The sequence below is a fragment of the Onychomys torridus genome, chromosome 1 (genome assembly GCF_903995425.1).
Source record: "Onychomys torridus chromosome 1, mOncTor1.1, whole genome shotgun sequence".
Lineage (NCBI taxonomy): Eukaryota > Metazoa > Chordata > Mammalia > Rodentia > Cricetidae > Onychomys > Onychomys torridus.
This window is the reverse complement of record NC_050443.1, coordinates 77537824-77558852: the sequence shown is the minus strand read 5'-3', so window position 1 is coordinate 77558852 and position 21029 is coordinate 77537824. Positions and strand designations below refer to the sequence as shown.

General features: G+C 48.4%; 1 protein-coding gene across 1 annotated transcript in view; it reads right to left on the bottom strand.

Annotated features, from left to right (window-relative positions):
- Positions 1 to 18171, bottom strand: part of LOC118574708 (guanylate cyclase D) — a 37630-nt gene extending 19459 nt beyond the window's left edge. Inside the window, exons 1-9 of the mRNA XM_036175628.1 lie at positions 18074 to 18171; positions 14241 to 14999; positions 8280 to 8575; positions 6377 to 6731; positions 4761 to 4845; positions 4073 to 4169; positions 3857 to 3985; positions 2400 to 2480; positions 238 to 414 (exon numbers count right to left, since the gene is read on the bottom strand). Coding sequence (XP_036031521.1) covers positions 238 to 414; positions 2400 to 2480; positions 3857 to 3985; positions 4073 to 4169; positions 4761 to 4845; positions 6377 to 6731; positions 8280 to 8575; positions 14241 to 14999; positions 18074 to 18080 — 1986 coding nt within the window. The 5' untranslated portion in view covers positions 18081 to 18171. The remainder of the gene's footprint in view (positions 1 to 237; positions 415 to 2399; positions 2481 to 3856; positions 3986 to 4072; positions 4170 to 4760; positions 4846 to 6376; positions 6732 to 8279; positions 8576 to 14240; positions 15000 to 18073) is intronic.
- Between the last annotated feature and the right edge of the window lie 2858 nt (positions 18172 to 21029).

Genomic DNA, 21029 nt, shown 5'->3' with positions numbered 1-21029 from the left:
TTTATTTATTTATTTTTTTTTGCATTGTCAGATTTCAGATCTTAGAGTTACAGACAGTTGTGAGCTGCCTTGTTGATACTAACATTGAACCTGGGTCTTCTGGAAGAGCAGTCAGGCTCTTAACTGCTGAGCCGTCTCTCCAGCCCAGCGTTATCAGATTTGAAAGCTGTGGGAAATCTGAGCCTGTCCCCTCTCACACCCCTCCCCTTGGCTCTTCGCTCCTGGGGTGGTTCTCACTCTTATCAGGTCAGACAGCAGGGAAGCCTTGAAGGTCCAGTCCAGCCTCAGGGCCTCATTCCGCAGCAGGTCCTCCAGGCTGCCGCGGGAACAGTGCTCCAGCACCATCGCACTGAACTCAGGGCCTACGAAAAGGCCCAGGAAGGTAGTAACATTCTCATGCCGCATCTCCCGCATCTGCAGAGGCAAAAGGCACCATAGAGGCCCCTGGGGACCCTTCATCAAGGCCCCGGGATAGACAGATGAGTAATGGGGTGTGTGGATGGTGTGAACTGATAGGTGGATGAATGGGCAGATGGACAAGGGGATAAGTGGGTAGATAGATGGGTCAATAGGTGAGTAGATAATTGAATGGATGAACTGATGGGTAGATGAATAGAGATGGCCAGGGACTGGGTGAGTGAATAGGTGGATGGATGGGCAGATAGACACACTGATGGAAAAATGGATAGATGGGTAGAAGAGTGAATGAATGAATGAAGAAACACTGATGGATAAATGGATAGATGGGTAGAAAAGTGAATGAATGAATGAACAATGAGTGGCAGCATCGTGGATGGAAGCATGGAGGAGCTGTAGGTACCTCCACAGAGTCAGGTCTGGGTCTGTTTCTCAACCTGACTGATGCCATTGATCTGAACACTACCGATCCTCTCCCTCCCCCACAGTCCACAGGATGGAGAGCAGAAGGGCTCCTGCTTGCAGTGAAGGAAAGCAACCTCCCCAAGGAGGGCCCAGCCTGGACAGATCAAACCCTTGTCTGGCAAGGCCTTCTTCACAAAGATGGCTTGGAACTCAACTTCACAGGGAGGAATGCCTGCATGGTCTTCCTCCCTGAGTCTGGAGAGACCAATAGACGGCCTTTAGAGTATAAGGAAGAAGTCAGATCCCTCGGGCTCAGTCCTCACCAGCCCTGCCCGTGAATGGAGCTCTTTAAGCCCCCTGGACCAAGAAACCACCCAATTTTCTAAAAAGGCCCCAATAATAAATATTTTAAGCTTTGAACATCTCTGTAACACACACTCACTCCTGTCACTGTGGTGGGAAAGCAGCTAGAGAAAACACACAAAGGAGAGAGTGTGGCTGTGTCCTGACTTATTTATAAAGACAAGCAGTGGGTCAGATGTGACCCGCAGGCCATGGCTTGCCAACTTCTGATAGCTGAGCCCCATAGATCCATCTCCACCCATCACAAAATCAGACAGAACTGCCCAACTGAGTCCTAACCAAATTTCTTACAAAAAAAGTGTGAGGTAGAAAAGCATCGTTGTTTTTGGCCATTGCATTTTAGAGTACACTATTATACACCAGCAGATACCAGCATGGCACAATAGAGGCTCCAAGAAGTTCTGTGGCTACCCCCAAGCAGCATCCAAACTTGGTTGACCTCCCACGTAAGACCTTTCTGTCTTAGAGAAGCTGCTCCCACTGGCCATAAGAGAAATGCCTAATTGCCCCTGACACTTAATCTCTCCGAATTTCATTTCAGAGAGCTGATGCTAGGTATAATAAAAAATAACAGAAGTTACAATTTTTATGAAATTCCCCATTTCTCAAAGGCATGCCACTTGCGAAGTTGTTCTATACATATCCTGTCCTCCTCAAAACCCTCCTGGACTGGGTAGTACTGGCTCTGCCTTACAGGGAAGCCAGTATTCCATGGAGGCAGGATACCAGGAGGTCTTCCTGGTCTCCGCCCTCTCTCCCATGTGCCTCTTTGATGGTGACAATCCTTGGGGAAGGTGCTTATGTAGTCCATGATGGTGACTGAAGCTCCCTCAGGAAACAGAACCCCTTCTTCTAAGCCCAGAATTCTGCCCTGCATATGAGTAAACAGGTGCAGGGATGGATACAGGGAGGCAGACAGGCTGAGGACCCTTGGTGGTACCCAGATTCCATTGCTGGGGGAGGAAGAGCTGTGCCACACAGTTATGGAGAGGCTTACGCTGGGACGTTGACATGGCTTGAGGGATGCTATGTGTGTGAAGGTGATGGCTGATGGCTAACTGATGAGACGCTGTCACTAGGCAGTGGTAACAATGAAAGCATTGACTCTCTGAGGCCAGAAGCATGCCCAGGGAGTAGGGACCAATCCAGACCAGTGAAGGTGACCTGAGCACGTGCCTCCCTGGCTCCCTGCACCCCGCCATCTACGGTCCTACCTTCCTCAGGAGGCTGAGGCTACTTGGCCGCAGCTCAGGAGCCATGCCTGCTTCAAACTTCTTCAGCCACACCCAGTCTCCCTGTTGAAGCAAAGCAAGAGTTTGAGTCAGCTGGTGGTGGTGCACACCTTTAATCCTAGCACTGGGTGAGGCAGAGGCAGGCAGAGTTCTGTGAGTTCAAGGCCAGCCTGGTCTACAGTGCGTGTTCCAGGATTGCCAGAGCTACACAGAGAAACCCTGACTAAAACAAACAAACAAACAAACAAAAACCAAAAAACTTTTCTGAAGAGAAATAGAGGAGGAGGAGTGGATTGGTGGGGGGAGAAAAAGGGGGTGACAGGGAGGAGAAGAGGGGGGAAAACCGTGGTCTGGATGTGAAAAAAAGTATAAATAAAGAAATAAATGAACAAACAAATAAATATGACATGAACACTTAAAAAACAACAACATGAGCTGGGCATAGCCTGGTCGATGGGAGCAGTAAGCAGACTTTTTCTGGGACTCAGGGAGGTCCAGGGCCAGGCTCTGGCTGGTGGACCTGAGGCCCACTCCTCACTTTACCTCCCTGGAGCCCTGTGACTTGGGTAGGTAACTTCTAGGCCAAGCCTCGGCTTCCGACTCTGCAAAGCCAGGCCGTCAACAGATGAAGACTAAAGTGATTCAGCTAGGAAGCAGGCTCCGGCTGGAGGCCAGCTTTACCATGGAGGGTTCAGGTACCTGGGACACCCAAGCTATGACTAGAGATGTGCAAGAGAGGACACGACCCAGCGCTCAGTGTGGTCCCAGCCCTCTGCTCTGGTCCCTGGTGGGTTGCTTTGGCACAGCCTCACCTGCAGCCTGTTGGCTATTGTGTTTTGTGCGTCATTAAAACCTTCTTTTGGTAGGAAAAGGAAAAGGTGGGGTGGCCCGGGCCAAAAGGTGGAAAATAAGCAACAAGAGCCTTGTGCTGCTTCCTATGGAAACAATTAGCCAATCTCAGCTGTCATGGCAGCCATAGGCAAAGAACCACACATTAGTAAGTAGTTGAACTTGAGACTAATGACATCTGAAAAATGGCTGTGTTCTCAGCAGCCATTATCTTGCTTGTCTAACCTCTGACTCCATAGATTCCCTGTCGGCTGGAGGCCCAGCTTCTACCTGGAGGTGCCTGTGGCTGGGTACTGCCTTCACCCTGGGATTTAGGGACTAGAGATCTCACTGCTTGAGTTGGTGGGAGATCCGGGCCAAGGCCAAAGCTAAGTAGCTGAGACTGTGATTCCCAAGGTCAGCCCATGAACCATGCTGGTGGGAGCTAGGTGTCCTGGTTCCCCTTTCTGGAGCTGCCGTCTATGCGCTAGGGGAACCAGGAAAGTCCCAACAGAAGGGGACCCCAGAAGCCAAAGACTGTGTCTTTGATTGGCTTCTTCCAAACAGGTCACAGCCTTCTAGGCCTCATGTGGGGTGATGACAGCCCTCACCTGGTACAGGGCGACATTGGTATGCTCCAGGAGGGCTGGTAGGCTCCTTGCTGACCCCTGGATCACCGACCCTGGGCTCTCACCTTCCACCACGATTCTTGACTCACTTCCACCGTCCACATGCAGCCTCTGGGACAGGTGCCAGGGTGGTCAAGAGGCCAGACTCAGCTTGCCCCTCTGCCTACCTGTCCACCCTGCCCAGGTGTGCCCACCCACCTGCCGGCCGGGGGTCCGTTGGAGAAAGGTGAGATCCTGCGCTGTCAGCAGGATCCGATGGGGGCCCCGTACCAGCTGCAGCTGCTGGAGGCCTAGCCTGGAAGTGAGAGACAGTAGGGCCTCAGTCAGGCTATTGGCCCTGCCTCTGACTCAGCACCTACCTCCTAAGTCTTCCCACATCTCCTTCAGTGGTAGTTTCAGGGCTAGCGGGCACCAAGAACTATCTACACAGAGCCCATTGGCCTTGGGCTCAGGTCTGCCAACTTCCCAGGACCTGATGGGCCTACTGGTGCATAGACCAGCTTCCTTGAGGCCTTGCTAGAGGTGAGAATGGAAGGCTACCCTCTTCCAGATACTGCTGAGGCCCTGGAGCATCTGAATTCAGGCACACGAGGGGAGAAGTGTTTGCAAAGGTGAGGGATCCTTGGGATGGACCTGACTAGGCCCTCACTGTACTAACAGGGGCCTGACGCTCAGAGGCAAACTCTCATCCAGCATCATAGGCTTCTTCCTCAAGCCTCACACAGACCTCTCAGGAGACAGCCAGGGCTCCTGGCTCTTCTTAGGTGAAGCTAACAAAGGGAAACGTGGCAGTGGGCCCAGAGATCAGAAAGTGAGGGTAGGGAAAGCCCCTGTAGGTTGCCAGTGGAGGGACACAGAAAATCTGAGCCAGGCCCATCAGCCTCACCTGATGAGATAAGCAAGGACTCCACCCACCAGTGCCAGGACACAGGCCAGTGTTGGAGTCAGGAGGCGCCCCGGGGATTGCACACCTGTGCAGGGAAAGACAGGTGTCATTAAAGCAGTGACCATCCCCTCTCAGTCCTGCCACTGCCTTCTCAAATCCCGGTGAGGTCTCTAGCCACCCCTGCCTGTCCCAGGCTGAAGCCCCCGGAGGGTCTGGCCTGGCTTTGTCTTCAAGACTGTCGGTGGGAGGACAGGGTCTTTGTTCTGTCCTCTCCTTCTCCTGGGCAGTGGTGGACCAGGAGGCCGGAATCCTTGTTTGTAGAAGAAAAGAGGGGCAGATGAGCAGGTGAGGGCTTCAACCACTCCCTCCCCAGGAGGATTCTTGGTATTCACATTCAGTCTAGAAGGTGGATGATCCTGCCTGGCTGGGCAGGCTGCTATGAGCATGTGTTCAGGGGAAGAGCTGATGTGTAAGGACCATGGAGGCAGGGGGTGTGGCTCAGTGCTAGAGTGCTTGCTTATGAAAAGAAATACACACGTTACAAAGCAGATGTGGTCAAGCAAGTTGAGGTGGCACTGGGGTCAGGAATACAAGCATTCCTGTCGAGGGAGGCCTGTTGGGGTGGTGCATGTCTGGGAAGGTGCAGGAGTTGCTGTGTCTATAGATTAGGGCTGGAAGAACAGGGTTGACCAAGCCTCAGACAAAAAGGAGGCAGAGAAAGTTTGAGGCATGACAGGAACCTGTACAAGCCTGGTCAGCCTGTCACTGCGCCGTAGTGGTCATGTGTGCACTAGGGAATGTGCTTGTACATAGGTGACTGTCCGTGTGTGTGTGTGTGTGTGTGTGTGTGTGTGTGTGTGTGTGTGTGTGTGCCTGCTCACGCTTGTACACTTCTCTGTGTTCGTAGTCCTGTGTGTCACAAAGGTTGATGGCCAGGATGGATGAATGACAGCAATCAGAACTGTGTGGTACCCCTACACCCCCCAGTGGACATAAGGAGAATGAATCCTGTACTTGGAGTCAACAGATTTGGGTTCAGCATGAGCTCAGCCACTGACTTCTTGTGTGACTCTGGCAAGTCACCAAGGCTTTCTGAATTTCAATTCTTTAGTGGTGTCTATGGGGGGTGGCTCACTCACATGGCTGTGGGACACTTAGGAGATCTAGAGGGCACCTCTAGTCCTGATCATCCAAGGGAGGCCTTGCGGGTCTCCTAACACTTCTCGGCTACTGTTCAGGCCTCCCGTGAAAGGTCATAGCTCCTCTTTATATTTGCTCTTGCCCCCTTTGTAGGACTATCCACATAGAGAGTTTTAGTGAAGAATGGGTAAGTAAACAGATGGAGAGATAAGATAGGTTGACTGATGGATGGTTGTGTGGGTGGGTAGATGGAGGAATAGGTGGGTTGGTGGTAGATGGGTGGAAGAATAGGTAGACCGGTGAGAAGATGGATGGATGAATAGATGGATTGGTGGATGGTGGATGGATGGATGGATGGATGGATGGATGGATGAAGGGTGGGTAGACAGATGGATGGAAGGAAGGATAGGTGTATGGACGGGTGGACAGATGAATGACCAGACAGATGAGAGCTTAGTGGGTGGACAGTAAATTACCTCTTATGCATAGTGCGTTGGGGTTGAACCAGCAGCTGGCATCATGGGCTGGAGGGTTCCCTCCAGGAAAGTGTATAGCCTTTTCCAGGGACTGCACCTGCCATGTGCCTGTGTCCAGAATGTGGGTGGGAACCAACTGGCTTCCCTCACCATCTGTGTCCAGGATGACATATTGGGCTAGCCTTCTGCCTTTCCCATCCATCTGGATTCTCTGGCTAAAACCAGCTGCATCAAGAGCTCTTGTGTGGTCCCCTAAGCGAGCTCCGGGGAACCCTGCTCCATGGCTCTCGGAGCGGTTCAGGGCATGGGCCAACAGGATGACAGCATCGTAGATAGTTCCAAAGAGTGGGGACACCTGTGGAAGAGAAAGTGACTCTCCATCCTGTCACCCTGGACATCGCAGGGGCCTGCAGCATTCTTTAGACTGTTGTCCTCTTCCCCAATAGTCCACTCTTGGGTCACACATTACCCCAGCCCCACTGAGCAGCCTCACCGCCTCCATGTTTCCCGCCACTACTGTTCCGCCTCTAACTCACATGTGTCATACGCATCTCAAACCTTCCAAAAGCAAAAGTCTGGGTTCTAGCAGGTTCTACCTCATTGTTCTTTGTTCAGGCCCTCATCTGAATGCTTCCCGAGCCCTCAGAGCTCCACTTAGGAGTCATCTCCTCACAGAGGCCTTCTTAGGTCCATCCTGTCTCCATTGTCCATTCCTCTATTCCAACCTTGCTCCATCCCTTGATCCTTGTCTACTTTCTTAGCAGAACCATCACTGTTTGAATTTGTTGATCTTCTTTTTGGTTATTGTTTATGTTCCTCAGTAGGATGAAACCTGTCTTTTTATCACCAGGTCCCTGACACCTGACTGGTGGCACACGAGAGACTCAGTTCACATCTCTAAAAGACGAATAGCCTTCACCCGCACCTGCATCCCTGTCACCACCTCAAGCCGCCGCTCTTTTTCCTTATTATGAAGCAGCATTGGAGTTCAGCGGAGTCCCGTAAGCCGAAGCCAAGCCAGCAGCCGCATGCCACCCTAGCACTTTTCAGATTCACAGTGGTGACCTCGAAAAACCATCTCCCAACCCCTTCTTCCTTTAGTCTTCACAGCTCGCTAGAGAGGTTTGAGTCAAGAGAAGTGGAGTGTCACAAGGGAAAGAGCAGATGGAAATTAAAGTTACAGGGACGGAGTACACTGTCACTGGAAGTCACAGCACAGCAGAAGGGAAGAATGGAGAGACAGAGATAGATAGATAGATAGATAGATAGATAGATAGATAGATAGACAGATAGATGATAGATAGATGGATAGATAGATGATAGATAGATAGATGATAGATGATAGATAGATGTAGATGTAGATAGATAGATAGATGATAGATGATAGATAGATAGATGTAGATAGATAGATAGATAGATAGATAGATAGATGATAGATGATAGATGATAGATAGATGATAGATAGATGTAGATAGATAGATGATAGATTGATAGATAGGTAGATAGATAGATAGATGTAGATAGATAGATAGATAGATAGATAGATAGATAGATAGATGTAGATAGATAGATGATAGATAGATAGATGATAGATAGATAATAGATAGATGATAGATAGATAGATGATAGATAGATAGATGGATAGATAGATGATAGATAGATAGATGATAGATGATTGATAGATAGATGATAGATGATAGATAGATAGATAGATAGATAGGTGACACAAGCTAATACCTATGGGCTAGGCAGACAGACACAGGTCATGTGACCACAGTAGGGTGTGGATGGCTAGCCTGGTGGGTCCCTAGCCCAGGCTGGGAAGGCCTGTAACAGGGAAAGTATGCACATATACTGGCTCAGGACCCCACCTTCCAGGCTGAAGAGAACCTGAAACACCCACCTGCTCTGGCTCCAGATGGGAAGTAGCCCCTCCACTCATCTTGGTAGCAGTGAAGGTGTGGTTCTCAGGACCAGAGTCCAGGCTGATAGTGAGTACTGCATCGTAGGCCTTCTGAAAGGGCCCGTGGTCATCCAGGGCCAGGTAGGAGCGGTTGCGGTAGGGCAGAGCAAAGAGCAGAGTGTCGTAGGGCAGGAAGACCAGTCTCCCATCTGCCAGGCCCTCCTTCCAAGCACAGTGCAGCAGAGTGCTCTGCTCCAGGCCACCCAGCAGCGCCGAGTGCATGCACAGCACCACAACTGAGGGCAAACATGGCAGGGTCACCTTGGCACTTCAGCCCTTGCCAGAAACCCAAATCCTAAGGCCCTCAGAGCTCCTAATATCAGTGGTCACACTCCTAACCCCAACCCCTAAGCATTCTGGGTATGAGTGAGATTTGACCTCAGTCTGACCCCATAGCCATTAAGGCTGAGGCCACCAAATATAGGTGAAAAAAAATTCTCTCAATGGCGGATACCCTTGTATTAAGGCGACCCTTCTAACCTTCCACTCTAGCATGCCACACAGCACCTGCACCAGCTTTTCCTCCACCCCACCCCTCAGGCCCTGATAATTAATTGCTGATATGTATCAACAGCTTTCTATGGCTATTCCCATGTGCCCTTATATTTTAGTCATTCACTACTGCATGTGGTGATATACACGCATGTGCAATGTGTAACGCCAGCACTCAGAACACTGAGACAGCAAGGCAGGTGGATTGTGAGTTTAAGGCCAGCCTGAGCTTACATGGCAACATCCTGTCTCAAAAAGAAAAAGTTGTAGTAGCATGAAGGTGTATGTTTATCATTATTGAATTTTCAGGAGAGGAAATTTGAGAACAGAGAGGTTTATGAATCTCTCTAGAACATTTAAGAACCTTAGTACTAGAGCTGAGACTGGAGCCCAGGACTCATTACCAGTTTATAAGCCCTAAAGAGGTGTGTGTGTGTGTGTGTGTGTGTGTGTGTGTGTGTGTGTGTGTGTGTTAAAATAGAGTCTTGTCATATAGTCCACACTAGCCATGAACTTACAATGTACTCCAGGTTGCTTGAGTCTGTGTTGGGATTATAGGTGTATGCCATCATGCCTATTTTTTTTTTATTAAGATGATTTCCAGGGCCTAGAGAGATGGCTCAGAGGTTAAGAGCACTGACTGCTCTTCCAGAGAACCTGGGTTTAATTCCCAGCAATCACATGGCAGCTCACAACTGTCTGTAACTCCACTTCCAGAGGATCTGGCACATTCAATTCAGACATACATGAAAGCAGAAACACTAATGCATATAAAATAAAAATAAGTAAATTATTTTTTGAAAAGATGGTTGGTTTCCATATTAGAAAACAAATCCTTAAATGTGCATGCTTTGGTAGTTTGGGTACATTTGAAAATTGTAGAGAAAAAAATCACCGTTACTTTATCTGAGGGATGTTCATCACCCCCACTGTCAACCCCCCCCCCCACTGTCAATGCCACCCTTCCTCCTAGTCCATTTCCCATCTCAATGGATTGCTTTTTCTGGGTATTTCCTCTAAAGGGATTCACCTGACATGGGACCCTTAATATTTGACTTCTTTTACTTAGAGCACTCCAGGTTCATCTTGGTCATGATGTGTGTCAATACTGCATTACTTACATGGTTGTATAATATTCCACTGTCTGATTGACCACATTCTGCTTCATTCATAATCAACCCGTGACCTTAACTGTGGCCTTGGGTAGCACCTAAAGGTCTAAGCACTGAGAGGCAATTGGGTCAGGAGGGCTCTGCCTTCATCTACACTAGTCCATGGACAGGTTTATAATTGGTGGCATTGTTGGGGGGTGATGGGAAGTGGGACCTCACTGGAGGGAGTGGGTCCCTGGGACCATGCCTCTGGAGGTTATTCTTGCCCTTTCTGACTCTGGTTCCTGTTGCCATGAGATGAACAGTCCCTACCACATGCTGTCACCACCATGATACCCTGGCTCACCTCAGGCCTAGAGCAAGAGGACCCAGCTGACCTTGAACTGGAGCTGTGACTGAAAATAAGCCTCTCTCCTTCTGAGCTGTTTCTCTCAGGTACTTTTTTCACAGCGAGGAAATGCCAACTACAGCCCTCAGTAGCAAGGGGTCCCATGCATAAGACAGAGGGGACCCTACCCAGGGTGAAGGTCCACACAGACCTCCTCTGCTCCTTTGCTCCCTTCCTACTTCAGGTCCCTGACAGACTTGCAACCATGGTAGAGAAGGCCACCACTGGCTGAGAGGAAGCCAGGTTCCTACTACCATCCCTTTCCCTAGAAAATTCAGGAATATGGAGCGACCACAGAAGAACGGAGGACTCCCTGTGGGGCCTGAGGCCCCTCATCACCCAGAGGTCTGAGCCTGGATGGAGTGCTTTCCTTGGCTGAGACCCTGAGTGGCTGTGTTGGTTGGGTTGGTGGCCATGAGTTGTCTATACCCAGCAAAAAGTGAGAGGAACCTCTGAAGAAGGGCCCACTGGGGTAGGCAGACAGAGAGCTGTGGCCACATCCCACATGCTCTGCCACTGTTCTATTGAGGGCTGTCCCCAGACATGCCTTTTCTCTTTGGGGGGAGTTGGAAGCACTGTTTTGTACCCGGCCACAAGAGAGAGTTGAAAACCACACAGCTAGGGAGGAAGCCACTGCAAGGCACCTCTCTGGACTGGCCATGTCCACCTCCTCTTCCCTACCCTATGAACTGCCTTGTGCCATTGAAGGAACTATTGAAAAAGCATACAACATTGGAAAGAAAGAACAGTGAAAGCACAGACAGGTTTGGGAGGGCTTGCCAGAGGGCACTCAGCTAATAGGGCCAGCATGGAATTCCTACAGTGCCCCCCACCATTCTGCCTTCCACATATGAATCTCAGCATCATGGCTGGAACTCAGTTCCCGGCCACGGGGGCTGAGGCATGGTCTCATGGGTTCCTTGGCTTCTCTCACACTGCTCCAGCCATGAGGAATCAAACTGTCCCTTATCTTCCTTTGCCATGAGGTGTGTTCCCTGCACTCCTTGCACTAGCTGGCACTTCTGTCTAGGATGCTCCTCCCCCATGTCTATTCTGCAGTTGACTTCCCATTCATTGTTCAGTCTCACCCTAATGTCACATCCAAACAAGTCATCTCCTTTGGATTCTGTTCAGGCTCTAGCCTCTGAGACCTAGCCTGTTGTTTCCACGTCCCCAGAGCTCAGCTGGAGGGTATATCTCACAAAACTGAGTATTCAAATGTTGAGTCAAGCATCTCCAGCAAGGAGAGGTGGAACCTTTGGTCCCACTCATAAAGACTAACCATGACAGTTTGGGCCTGGGACTGAGATTTCTGAGAGTGAAGATACATCTTAGTTGTTGGGTTATTAGTAACAATTCATGTATCTGCTGTCAGAATCAGCTACGTTGAAGTAATATGGGGACTAGGGACAGTGCCCTAAGCCCATAGGCTGAAAGTCCAAATACTGAAACACAGCAGGAATGGCATCTCAGTTCTGCTACAATCTAGGATCACTTAAACATTGCAGATGCTTCCACTGAAATAATAGGTGTAAGAAAAAAATCCAACCAACAACCTAATATCTGATGCATAAGTCCCAACATTGAAACACAAGAAACGTGAAAAACTAAGGTAATGTGACTGTTTGAAAATCAGTAATTACACAGGAAGGGCCCACAAAGAGAGCAGAGTAGATGAAATTCCAAATGAAGAGTTCAAAAGCATAGTTGTAAGAATGTTCAAAAGAATCAAAGAGGCTACAAAGAAATTACTGGATGAGCTAAAAGAGGACACAAATAAACAGCAAATGGAATAAGTCAGTGCATGATATGAAAGGGGATCAATACAAAGAAATCCTAGAGAAAGAATAACAGGTAAGGTGGCTTAGTAGGTAAAGATGCTTGCCACCCAATGATGCAGATCTGACAGCCTGTGCTCAGTCCCCAAAACACATGTGTAAACCATGACATGGACATCCACCATCCACATATTCGCATCATACACATCATCATCATCATTATTAATTTAAAAAGAAATACTGAAAAAGTCAAGTTCAAATATTGGAACTGAATAGTTCAATAACTCAAATAAAAAACTTAGTGGAACTCCTCAGAGCAGAATGAATCAAGTATAAGACAGAGAATATCAGGTCTTGAAGTCCAAGTACATGAATTCAAATATTCAGACAGTGGTGAAGATAATAAGAAAGTGTGAACAGAATATGTGAGATCAATTCAGTGCCACCAAAGGACCAGATCTGAGAGTCATGGACATAAAGAAGGAAACTTTCAAGTTAATAAATTTAAAAATTTAGTAAGAACAGCAGAAAAATTCCCCAAATCTAGTGGGTTATTCAGATACAAGAAGCATTTAGAATTCCAGACAAGATATTCTCATATCCTATTATAGTTAAAACAATGAGTATGCATAGCAAAGAGTGTATGTTGAGAGCTGAAATAGAGAAGCACCAGGTCACATCTAGAACAGGTCTATCATAGTAATAGCAGATTTCTCAATAGAAATTCTAAAAGCTAAAAGGTTATGAACAGTAGTTTAATCCCTGAAAGAAAATTAACTGAGAACACGGATTACTATACCCAGCAAAGCTATCATATTATCCTTCTATGTGAAACAAAAGTAAAGACATTTATGACCACTTAGCTAGCATGACACGCAAATGAGAAAGATGAACACATCCATGAGGACACGAGAAAGAATAAACTACACTAGGCAAATACATAATCAATTTAGGATTGGGAAAGTACCAAATATTACAAAAATAACAGAGTGACAGAAGTGAATGCCTACATTTCAGTAAAAATCCTGAATGTTAACAGTTTCAATTCCTCAATTGAAAGACATAGATTAACAGATTAGATTTTAAAAAACAACAACAACAAAAGAACAAAAATGGGACCCATATATGTGTTGTCTAGAAAAAACACCCCTCACTGACAAAGACAGCCTTTTGGTGAAAGGATAATAAAAGATATCTCAAATCAATAGAACTGGAAAGCTGCAAGTTTAGCAATTCTAACACCTAGCTAAATAGACTTCAAATTTTAAATTTTAAAAAGGCATAAAAGATAGATAAAGTCAGTATACTTGGTTAAAGGGATGATCTATTAGAAGGATATTGCAAATATGAACATATAGTCACCAAGCATTGATGCACCCAGTTTCATGAAACAAACCATACTGGATGTAAAGGCACTGATTGATTTTAACAAAGTAACAGTGGATGACTAATTTGCTGCATTTTGGGGACACAAAGCAACTCTTAACAAATCAAAAACCCTGAAATAAATCTATACTATTTGATAACAATGTAATAAAACTATAAATCAATAGCAAGAGAAACTGCACAGAATGGAGATTGGACAACACAATGATGAATAATTAATGGATCATCAAAGGATTTGAAGAATTTGGAGGGTGAATTTTTTAAATTCCTAGAATCAAGTGAAAATGAAATTACAACAGATCAGAGCCTATGGGATATGATGAAAGCAGCTCTAAGTGCTACACACACACACACATACCTGTGCACACATGCACACACACTGTCCTATTTTATTTCATTCTCAATTCTATTCTTTTATTCCCCCCTACTTATTTGTTTGTTTTATTTATAATGCCAGTCATGATTAGATCTCTGTTATACTCCTGGAACTTTCATTTCAAAGGCAACCGCCAAGAATGCCCTGGGCTTCATAACCAACATTTGAACCAGATCCTGTGGATCTGATTGACTACTGTGTGGCAAGTTCCTTGCTCTCTCTGGGCTGCCAAAGGAAGCCTTCACCAAGGATAACTTACAGGGTTGTTACCCAGATACTTGACAAGTGCTCAGCCCAGTTGATATTGACAGGGCTTCCTTGTGGCCTGTTCAAGCTGCCTACAGCAGGGAGGGGCCCAGTCATACTTACTTTTCAGATCATGCACACTGTCGATCTGCTGGCAAACCTCCATGGCCTCCTTCTCTCCGGGTCCCAAAGAGGTCACCAGTCCAATGGACAGCCCATGGGCCCTGAAAGCTGTGGCCAGCTGCTGAGCTGTGGCTACCCAGATGTCCTGGTGAGAGGACACAATGGCCAAGCGAGCCCAGCCAAAGTGCCTCATGACAGACAGTAGCACATGGGCAGCAGAAGGCAACGTGGGCACCAACTCACCCCCTCCCTCTGGAGCCCCACAGGCCCAGGAGAAGAGGGACTTGCCCCAGCCTTGGGCCAGGAGGGCTGCTGCTGGGCAGTATCCAGGATTGACAGGGCCCACAAAAGCAGCCACTGTGTTCTTGTGGGCCACGAATGTGGCCAGGGCATGAGGGGTATCACAGCCTGTGGGGAGGACCTTGAAATCCAGCTGTGAGCCCAGCAGCAGTGAGGCATCCTGGTTGACTCGATCTACAGCTAGCTGAGTAGCCATGCTGGGGAGTGCCTGGGCAAAGATGGGGTCACAGTCCCAGGGACCCAGCACCCCAAAGGTAAAGATCTCTCTTGCCCATGCTGGCAGAGAAAGGGAGTCAGCCCACAGAAGGACACCCCAAAATACCACAGAGAGAACTGATATGGAAGAGGCTGTCCTCACAGGACTGCTGTGGAGCCCCCATGGGCTCTGGCAGGGCAGGCAGGTCTTCCTGGGTGGTGCTGTCCAGTCCTGGCATTCAAGGTGCAGGGCTTGCTGCGGTCCTGGGGGAGGAGTGTGGATAAGCCTTCCTGTCTAGCCTTTCTGCCATTTCTCATATTGGTACATAAGATACTTGGAGCCATGATCTGAAGGACTCCCTAGAACTGTCTCAGAGCTGTGATGTCCAAGCTGAGTCCCAGGCTGGAGCTCAAACAGGACATTGCCTACAGAAATAGCATTGAGACCCAACCCCTTGCCTCCCCCTGCAGACTAGCCTCCAAGGCTGTCTGAGCCTCGTCCTCCTCCTCTGAAAATATGAACTACAAAACTGCTCAGAAGTCTTACTGTGGTGACAAAATGGCATCATGAACAGCATTTGGCATAATGCCAGCACTCAGGGACTCAATGTCCTACCTCTTCTACCCCGTGATGGCTGTTTCTTCTTTCACTCATCTTTAGGAGGACCAAGCTCTCCCTGCCCTGCCACTGTTCTCTACAAGCCTAGCTCCACCTAAAGGTCCTGGCTGCTGGGTCCAAGGCCCCGGGAGAAAAGCACATGTGCTAAGTGCTATAGCTCACGTGCTGGGTATGCCCAAGAGAACTGGAGCTGCAGTGTTCACACTATACATGTGTTCCATTCCTGGCACCTTTCACAGACCTGTCTGGACCAAATGGCTTCTCTATCCTTCTGCAGAGAGGAAGAAACTAGAGGAACTGGCATGGAGTTAGTAGAAAGATGGGGTGTAACCCAAGTCCATTCAGCTCCTCTTCCACCTCACACAGGACCAGGATGCTTGGATTTCCCTGAGTACACTTGTCTTATCCTAGAAAGCATCAGTAAGATTCCTTGACCTAAAGCCCTGCTGGCCAGACTCAGTGTCTCAAGAATTCTGTAGCCAGTGGCCTGCAGGGACTCACAGAGAGCTGAAGAGCCTAACAGGTCAGCTTCAGAATAAGGCAAGGGCTGGCTTTCACGTCTGATTCATGGCACAGAACCCACATCCCTCGTCATTCTCTCTATCTACTGTTAGAGGCTCTGGGTACCACCCTGAAGCCCTTCTTGACTTCTGCTGAAAACCTGATATAGCCTCTCCTCCATCCATAGGGCTCAGCTATCTTCCTTCCACACCATTTATGCAGTCACATTGAGAACCCCAGGAAGGAATAAGATCTGTTCTGGCCCCCAGGAAACTGCCAGGAAAGTAGGGAGGCAGATCTCAGTCAAGGGAAGAGTTAGCTATGAGTCTGGGCCCTAGACAGGGGATGAGTGGGCATAAGCAGGGCAGTGAGGGCTTCCTAGAGCAGGCAGAGCTCACTTTAACCCTACACTTGGAGACGTAGCTCAAGAGAAGGGAAGGATTTCCTTGAATGTCATCAGAAAGTGTCTGGATAGGGCAGCTCTTTAGAAATCGTATTTGATGCTGAGAGAGAAAAGCCTTGGAACCATAGAGAAGACTCACTTATGAGCTCCTAACCTTGGGGTAGACACTGAGGTTCTTAGAGCCTCAGTTTCCAAACCTGCAAAATGAAGGTGCAAATCGTTACTTGGTGGACTGTGGAAACTAGAATGTGTCGTGTGTATGGTGGAGATGAGCACTCTGTACTTACTAAATGCAGCCACCTCTCCTCTTCCTCATTACCACCCCACCATCTTCAGATCTTTGCAGGGAGGCAGAAGATGCAGAGAGAGCTGAGCTGGAAGGAGGTAGGAGGCTGAGTCTCAGCCTCACACAAGGCCTCAGCCACTCCATCTGTGGGGTTTCCTGTGTGTAGGGCCACCACTTTGCCCTTCCCACTGAAGCCTACAATATGCTGCTTCTCCAATTCAGGCTGGAGGATGAAAGGCTGTTCTCCTATTTGCCTTGAGCCCTGGACCCAGCTATCCCCTGTTGTGATGCTCAAAGTGACCTCCTAGCATCCAGCTGAGGTCCACTTAGCCTTGGGGCTATGGGATGAGCTCTGGCCATATAGTGTCTTTGCCTGTTTCTAGATGAGAACCAAAACATGTGCCTTCATTGGTCAAAGTCACTTCCCTCACAGACTGTTTCCCAAATCATCCCTGACTCAGAGTTTGCTGGGACCTCCAAGGAGACTCTTAACTCTCATTTTTAGAGGAGAAATTTATTCTGGATACATAGTGACTTGTCCAAGGTCTCACAAAAGGTGGGACCAAATCAGAACCAGAACACTTAGCCTCCAACTTACCAGCCAAAGAATCAATACCCACCAAACTCTCATGCTCGCACTTGTTTTCTCTCTCTCTCTCTCTCTCTCTCTCTCTCTCTCTCTCTGCATATATATATATATATATATATATATATATATAACACCTATCTAGCTATTTATCCATCATCTATCTACCTAATATGGACCATCAGAGCCTTATGGACGAAGACGCCTAACTCGACCCCTCTATGTCCAGATAAGGACACTGAAGCTCAGAAAGGAGGCTGCATGTTGGTCCTGAAAAACACCGGTAGGACCCCTGACATCCTGCTGGTCAGACTCAGTGCCTCAAGAATCCCGCAGTCAACAACCTGAAGAGACACACAGTGGGCCCCTGACATTAGCAGGACAGTTGTAGGACACGGCAGGGGCAGCCTTTCACTACAGCTCTGGCCCTGATTTGTAGCACACAGTCCAGACCTTTCTGTGCCCTGGTTTCCTCAACTGTGCAAAGACAGCTCAGTGTGCATCTTAAGTCTCTAAATGTCCATCTGCACTGTTATTCCATATGCTAGTAGAACACCTAGAGACTGGGATCTCTGTCTCTGAACTTAGCCATGTTCTCCTCCAAATATTCCCCCATGGGTGTAAGCTCCTTTGGTCCCTCTGCAAAGGTCACAATAGTTGAAAGGGCCACCGTGAAGTGGGGATGGGATTTGCATTTTTTAGATTGGAGGTGGCCTTAATGTTAGCCACTGCTTGGTTTATGAGGCCAAGCACACAGAGTTAAAGGCTCCCATCAGAGCCCTGGAACTCAGAGATGGAGAAGCCTTTGTCTGCATGAAGACACCAAACCAGAAAGAGTGACAGCAGCCTACAGGACATGGACGGAGAATTCCTATTAGTCCAGGGTCACCCCCACCCCTCTGACCCCGGCCTTCTCTTCAGGGCATGCTCCCAGCATACTCACCTGCCATGGTGGGTCTTTAGAGTGGACACTGCCTCATAGTCAGTCAGAGTTTCTCACACCAGGTCCTCAGAGGCCACACTTTCTGAGCACTCTCTGACCTGGGGCCTCCAGTTTTCAATGTTGTGCCCTGGCTACCGCTCCTGTTGTCTGACGCCTTCCTGAGACTCCTGCCTGGGGAGTGCCTCAGATATGGCTCATTCCCTCTCTGTCCCCCTTAGGAGCTCAGAGAAACCATTTGGAAAATTGAATCTGTTCAGAACCCAGGGCTCTGGGGAGCCACTTCAGAAAAGGAAGGGAGAGTTGAGGATAGGAGGGAGGGAGAGAAGGCAAGAGAGTTCTTCAGCACTGTGGACAGCTCCAGTCACGCTAGGGTGCCCAGGAGGCAGGGAGTCTGGACAAGTCCCAGAACCCAGCATCAATAAGCATCCACAAGTGCACAATTCATTCTACTCACAGAGGCACTATTACTACGTCCATTTTAAAGATAAACTAAGTCCGGCCCAGAGAGCTGGGTCATTTGATAGTGCAGAACCAGTAAGTGGCATGGCCGACTGCTTGCAGCTTCAGGCTCCTGCTTATCACACCATGCTGGTTGGTCATGAAGGAGACGACTTTTCTACCCTCCTTTTGGTGTGGATAAGACCTCAGTCCTGTGGGCTTACCCACATCCCTCCTCCACCCACTCCCTCTTAGCTGGGCAACCAGCTTTTCTTGAGGGCCCTGTGACTGCTAAGGGCTGGCATCATGCCCCACCTCACCCCTTAGGCAACCGTGTCAAGTGGAAATACGTTTGTTTTCTTTGCCGCCTTATTCATTCAATTGGAACTTACTAGGCACTCGGTTCTTAGTTCTGCCATGGAGTGAGTCCAAGTCACCCCCCCCACACTCAATTATGCCCCCAGTTCCTGCCATGTTCCCCAAACTCATCTGTCTCCTAGGTATCACCCTAGGTCATTGAGCCCCCAGCATCTTATGGAAAGAACAAAGGTTTCAAACTCTTCGCAGACCTTTTCTATCTGGGAGAGGGAGGGCACAAGAGTCGACAAATCACGAAGTAGGCAGATGTCATTTTACTGCTGAAAAGTGGCAGATGTTGTGAAATGAGTCAGAGAACATCAACTACCATGTACACAATTCAGCACAAAAGCTTTCTATTACTCTGCAGTCTTTAGCATGATTTTAACAGTCAAGAAAGAGAAGATATGTCGTAAGTTAGCTTGGGCTGTATTTTTTATATAGCCCCAGTAGTTCTCTGGGAGGGCTGCAGAGGTCCCGGTGATGTGTCAGACAACGGGCCCGTTGGCTCTCATACCCATTCTCTGCCCCTCAGCAGGCTGGCTAAGCTCAGAGGAAGGAGCAAGGGTGGAAAGCTGGGACTGCACATGCACTGCAGGGGCTAACCCAGCAACTCCCAGCATCCTTTGTCACGGCCTTTGGCTAGTTTCAGCTTATAGGAGAAACTCACAGACAACCGGAAGACAGAGAGGGAGACGCTGGGAAACCCACCCACCCACCCACACACACACACACTCTCCAGGTGTGTTTTGAACTCATTACACTCTTCTTTCTATTTCCGTGTGTGTTTGAAAGTTTTCATAATTTAAAGGTATATCAACAACGTCTTTTTTTTACACAGCACTTTAAACAATTCTGAATTATATTTCTCTCTCTCTCTCTCTCTCTCTCTCTCTCTCTCTCTCTCTCTCTTGACCAGGCTGGCCTTGAACTTAGAGATCCACCTGCCTCTGCCTCTCTAGTGCTGGGATTAAAGGCATGCATTCCTGCCACCCAGCCCTGAATTACATTTTTCTATGTCACATCATGTATTTCCACAGTCAGTATTATCCCACAGGTTCCATAGGCCCTAAGTCTGAACACAGGTTAAATGGAGACTTCTGCTTAGTGTCTGACTGGCTGAAATCAAGGAGCCAGGCCTCATCTGAAGACACAGTTAGAGAAAAGATCTGTTTCTTAGCTCTCTTGGCCATGAACTGTGGGGTCTACATGCTTCTTCAAAACCAGCAACGTAGAGAGTCGGCCGGCCAGCCAACCTAACAGAGTATAATTGATCTAACAATACCATCTCTGCCATGCTCTTTGTTTGGAAGCCAGTGACATGTACTGCTCACCCATGGGGAGTGGGGATCGTGTGAGACCGGCATCGTGATGCGTTGTCACAGTCTGTTCCCTGCATGCTTGTGAGAGTGGAAGAAATGGACACCTCCAAGACATTCAAAGATACACCATTTTTATCAGGGAGCAGGATCAGGAACTGAACAGGGGCCGGGTCTCACTTCACCACCCACAGTTCTGCTAGGGGACCGCATAGCTGCCTCCCCAATGCCCTGATCTCCTTTCTCCTTCCTGCTCCATGCTCCAGGTGGGATGTGTCCTTTACCTGAGCCCATCTGTTAGGGAGGTCCCTGGGGAGTCCGTTCTCACTGCAGGACTGACAGTGACCTTCAACAGTCCTGCCCTTACATGGCTCCTTGGAATGAAGATGACTTGTGCTCCAACCGGGTGACTTTCAGTCAGGTACTCTAGGCCACTGACCATCATTGTGGATGGGACAGTTTTTCATTGAAGGAACAATTAGATATTGTCATAGGACTGTGGAAACTTCCAGGTGGATGAAACAAAGCTTCCCTCCTGAAGGATCTGAGTCTAGTCCTTACAAGGTGGCCATTAGCCAGGATTGCAGGGCAAGGCAATTCTTGGGGCTAACATACTGTATTCTTATCATAGCCCTTCTTGTCCCCTGTTGGACACTAACAAAATTCCCCTATAAAAATTGGGATGTGTCATGCAGGCTTATGTAGTAGCTCCCTTCTTTGATTGACCCGGGGTCCTGAGGAGTCCATATGGCCAGGGACAGATCTAGCCCACTTCTTCAGAAGAACCTCTGTACCCTCTAGAGCAGTGGTTCTCAACCTGTGGGTCACAACCCCCTTGAAGT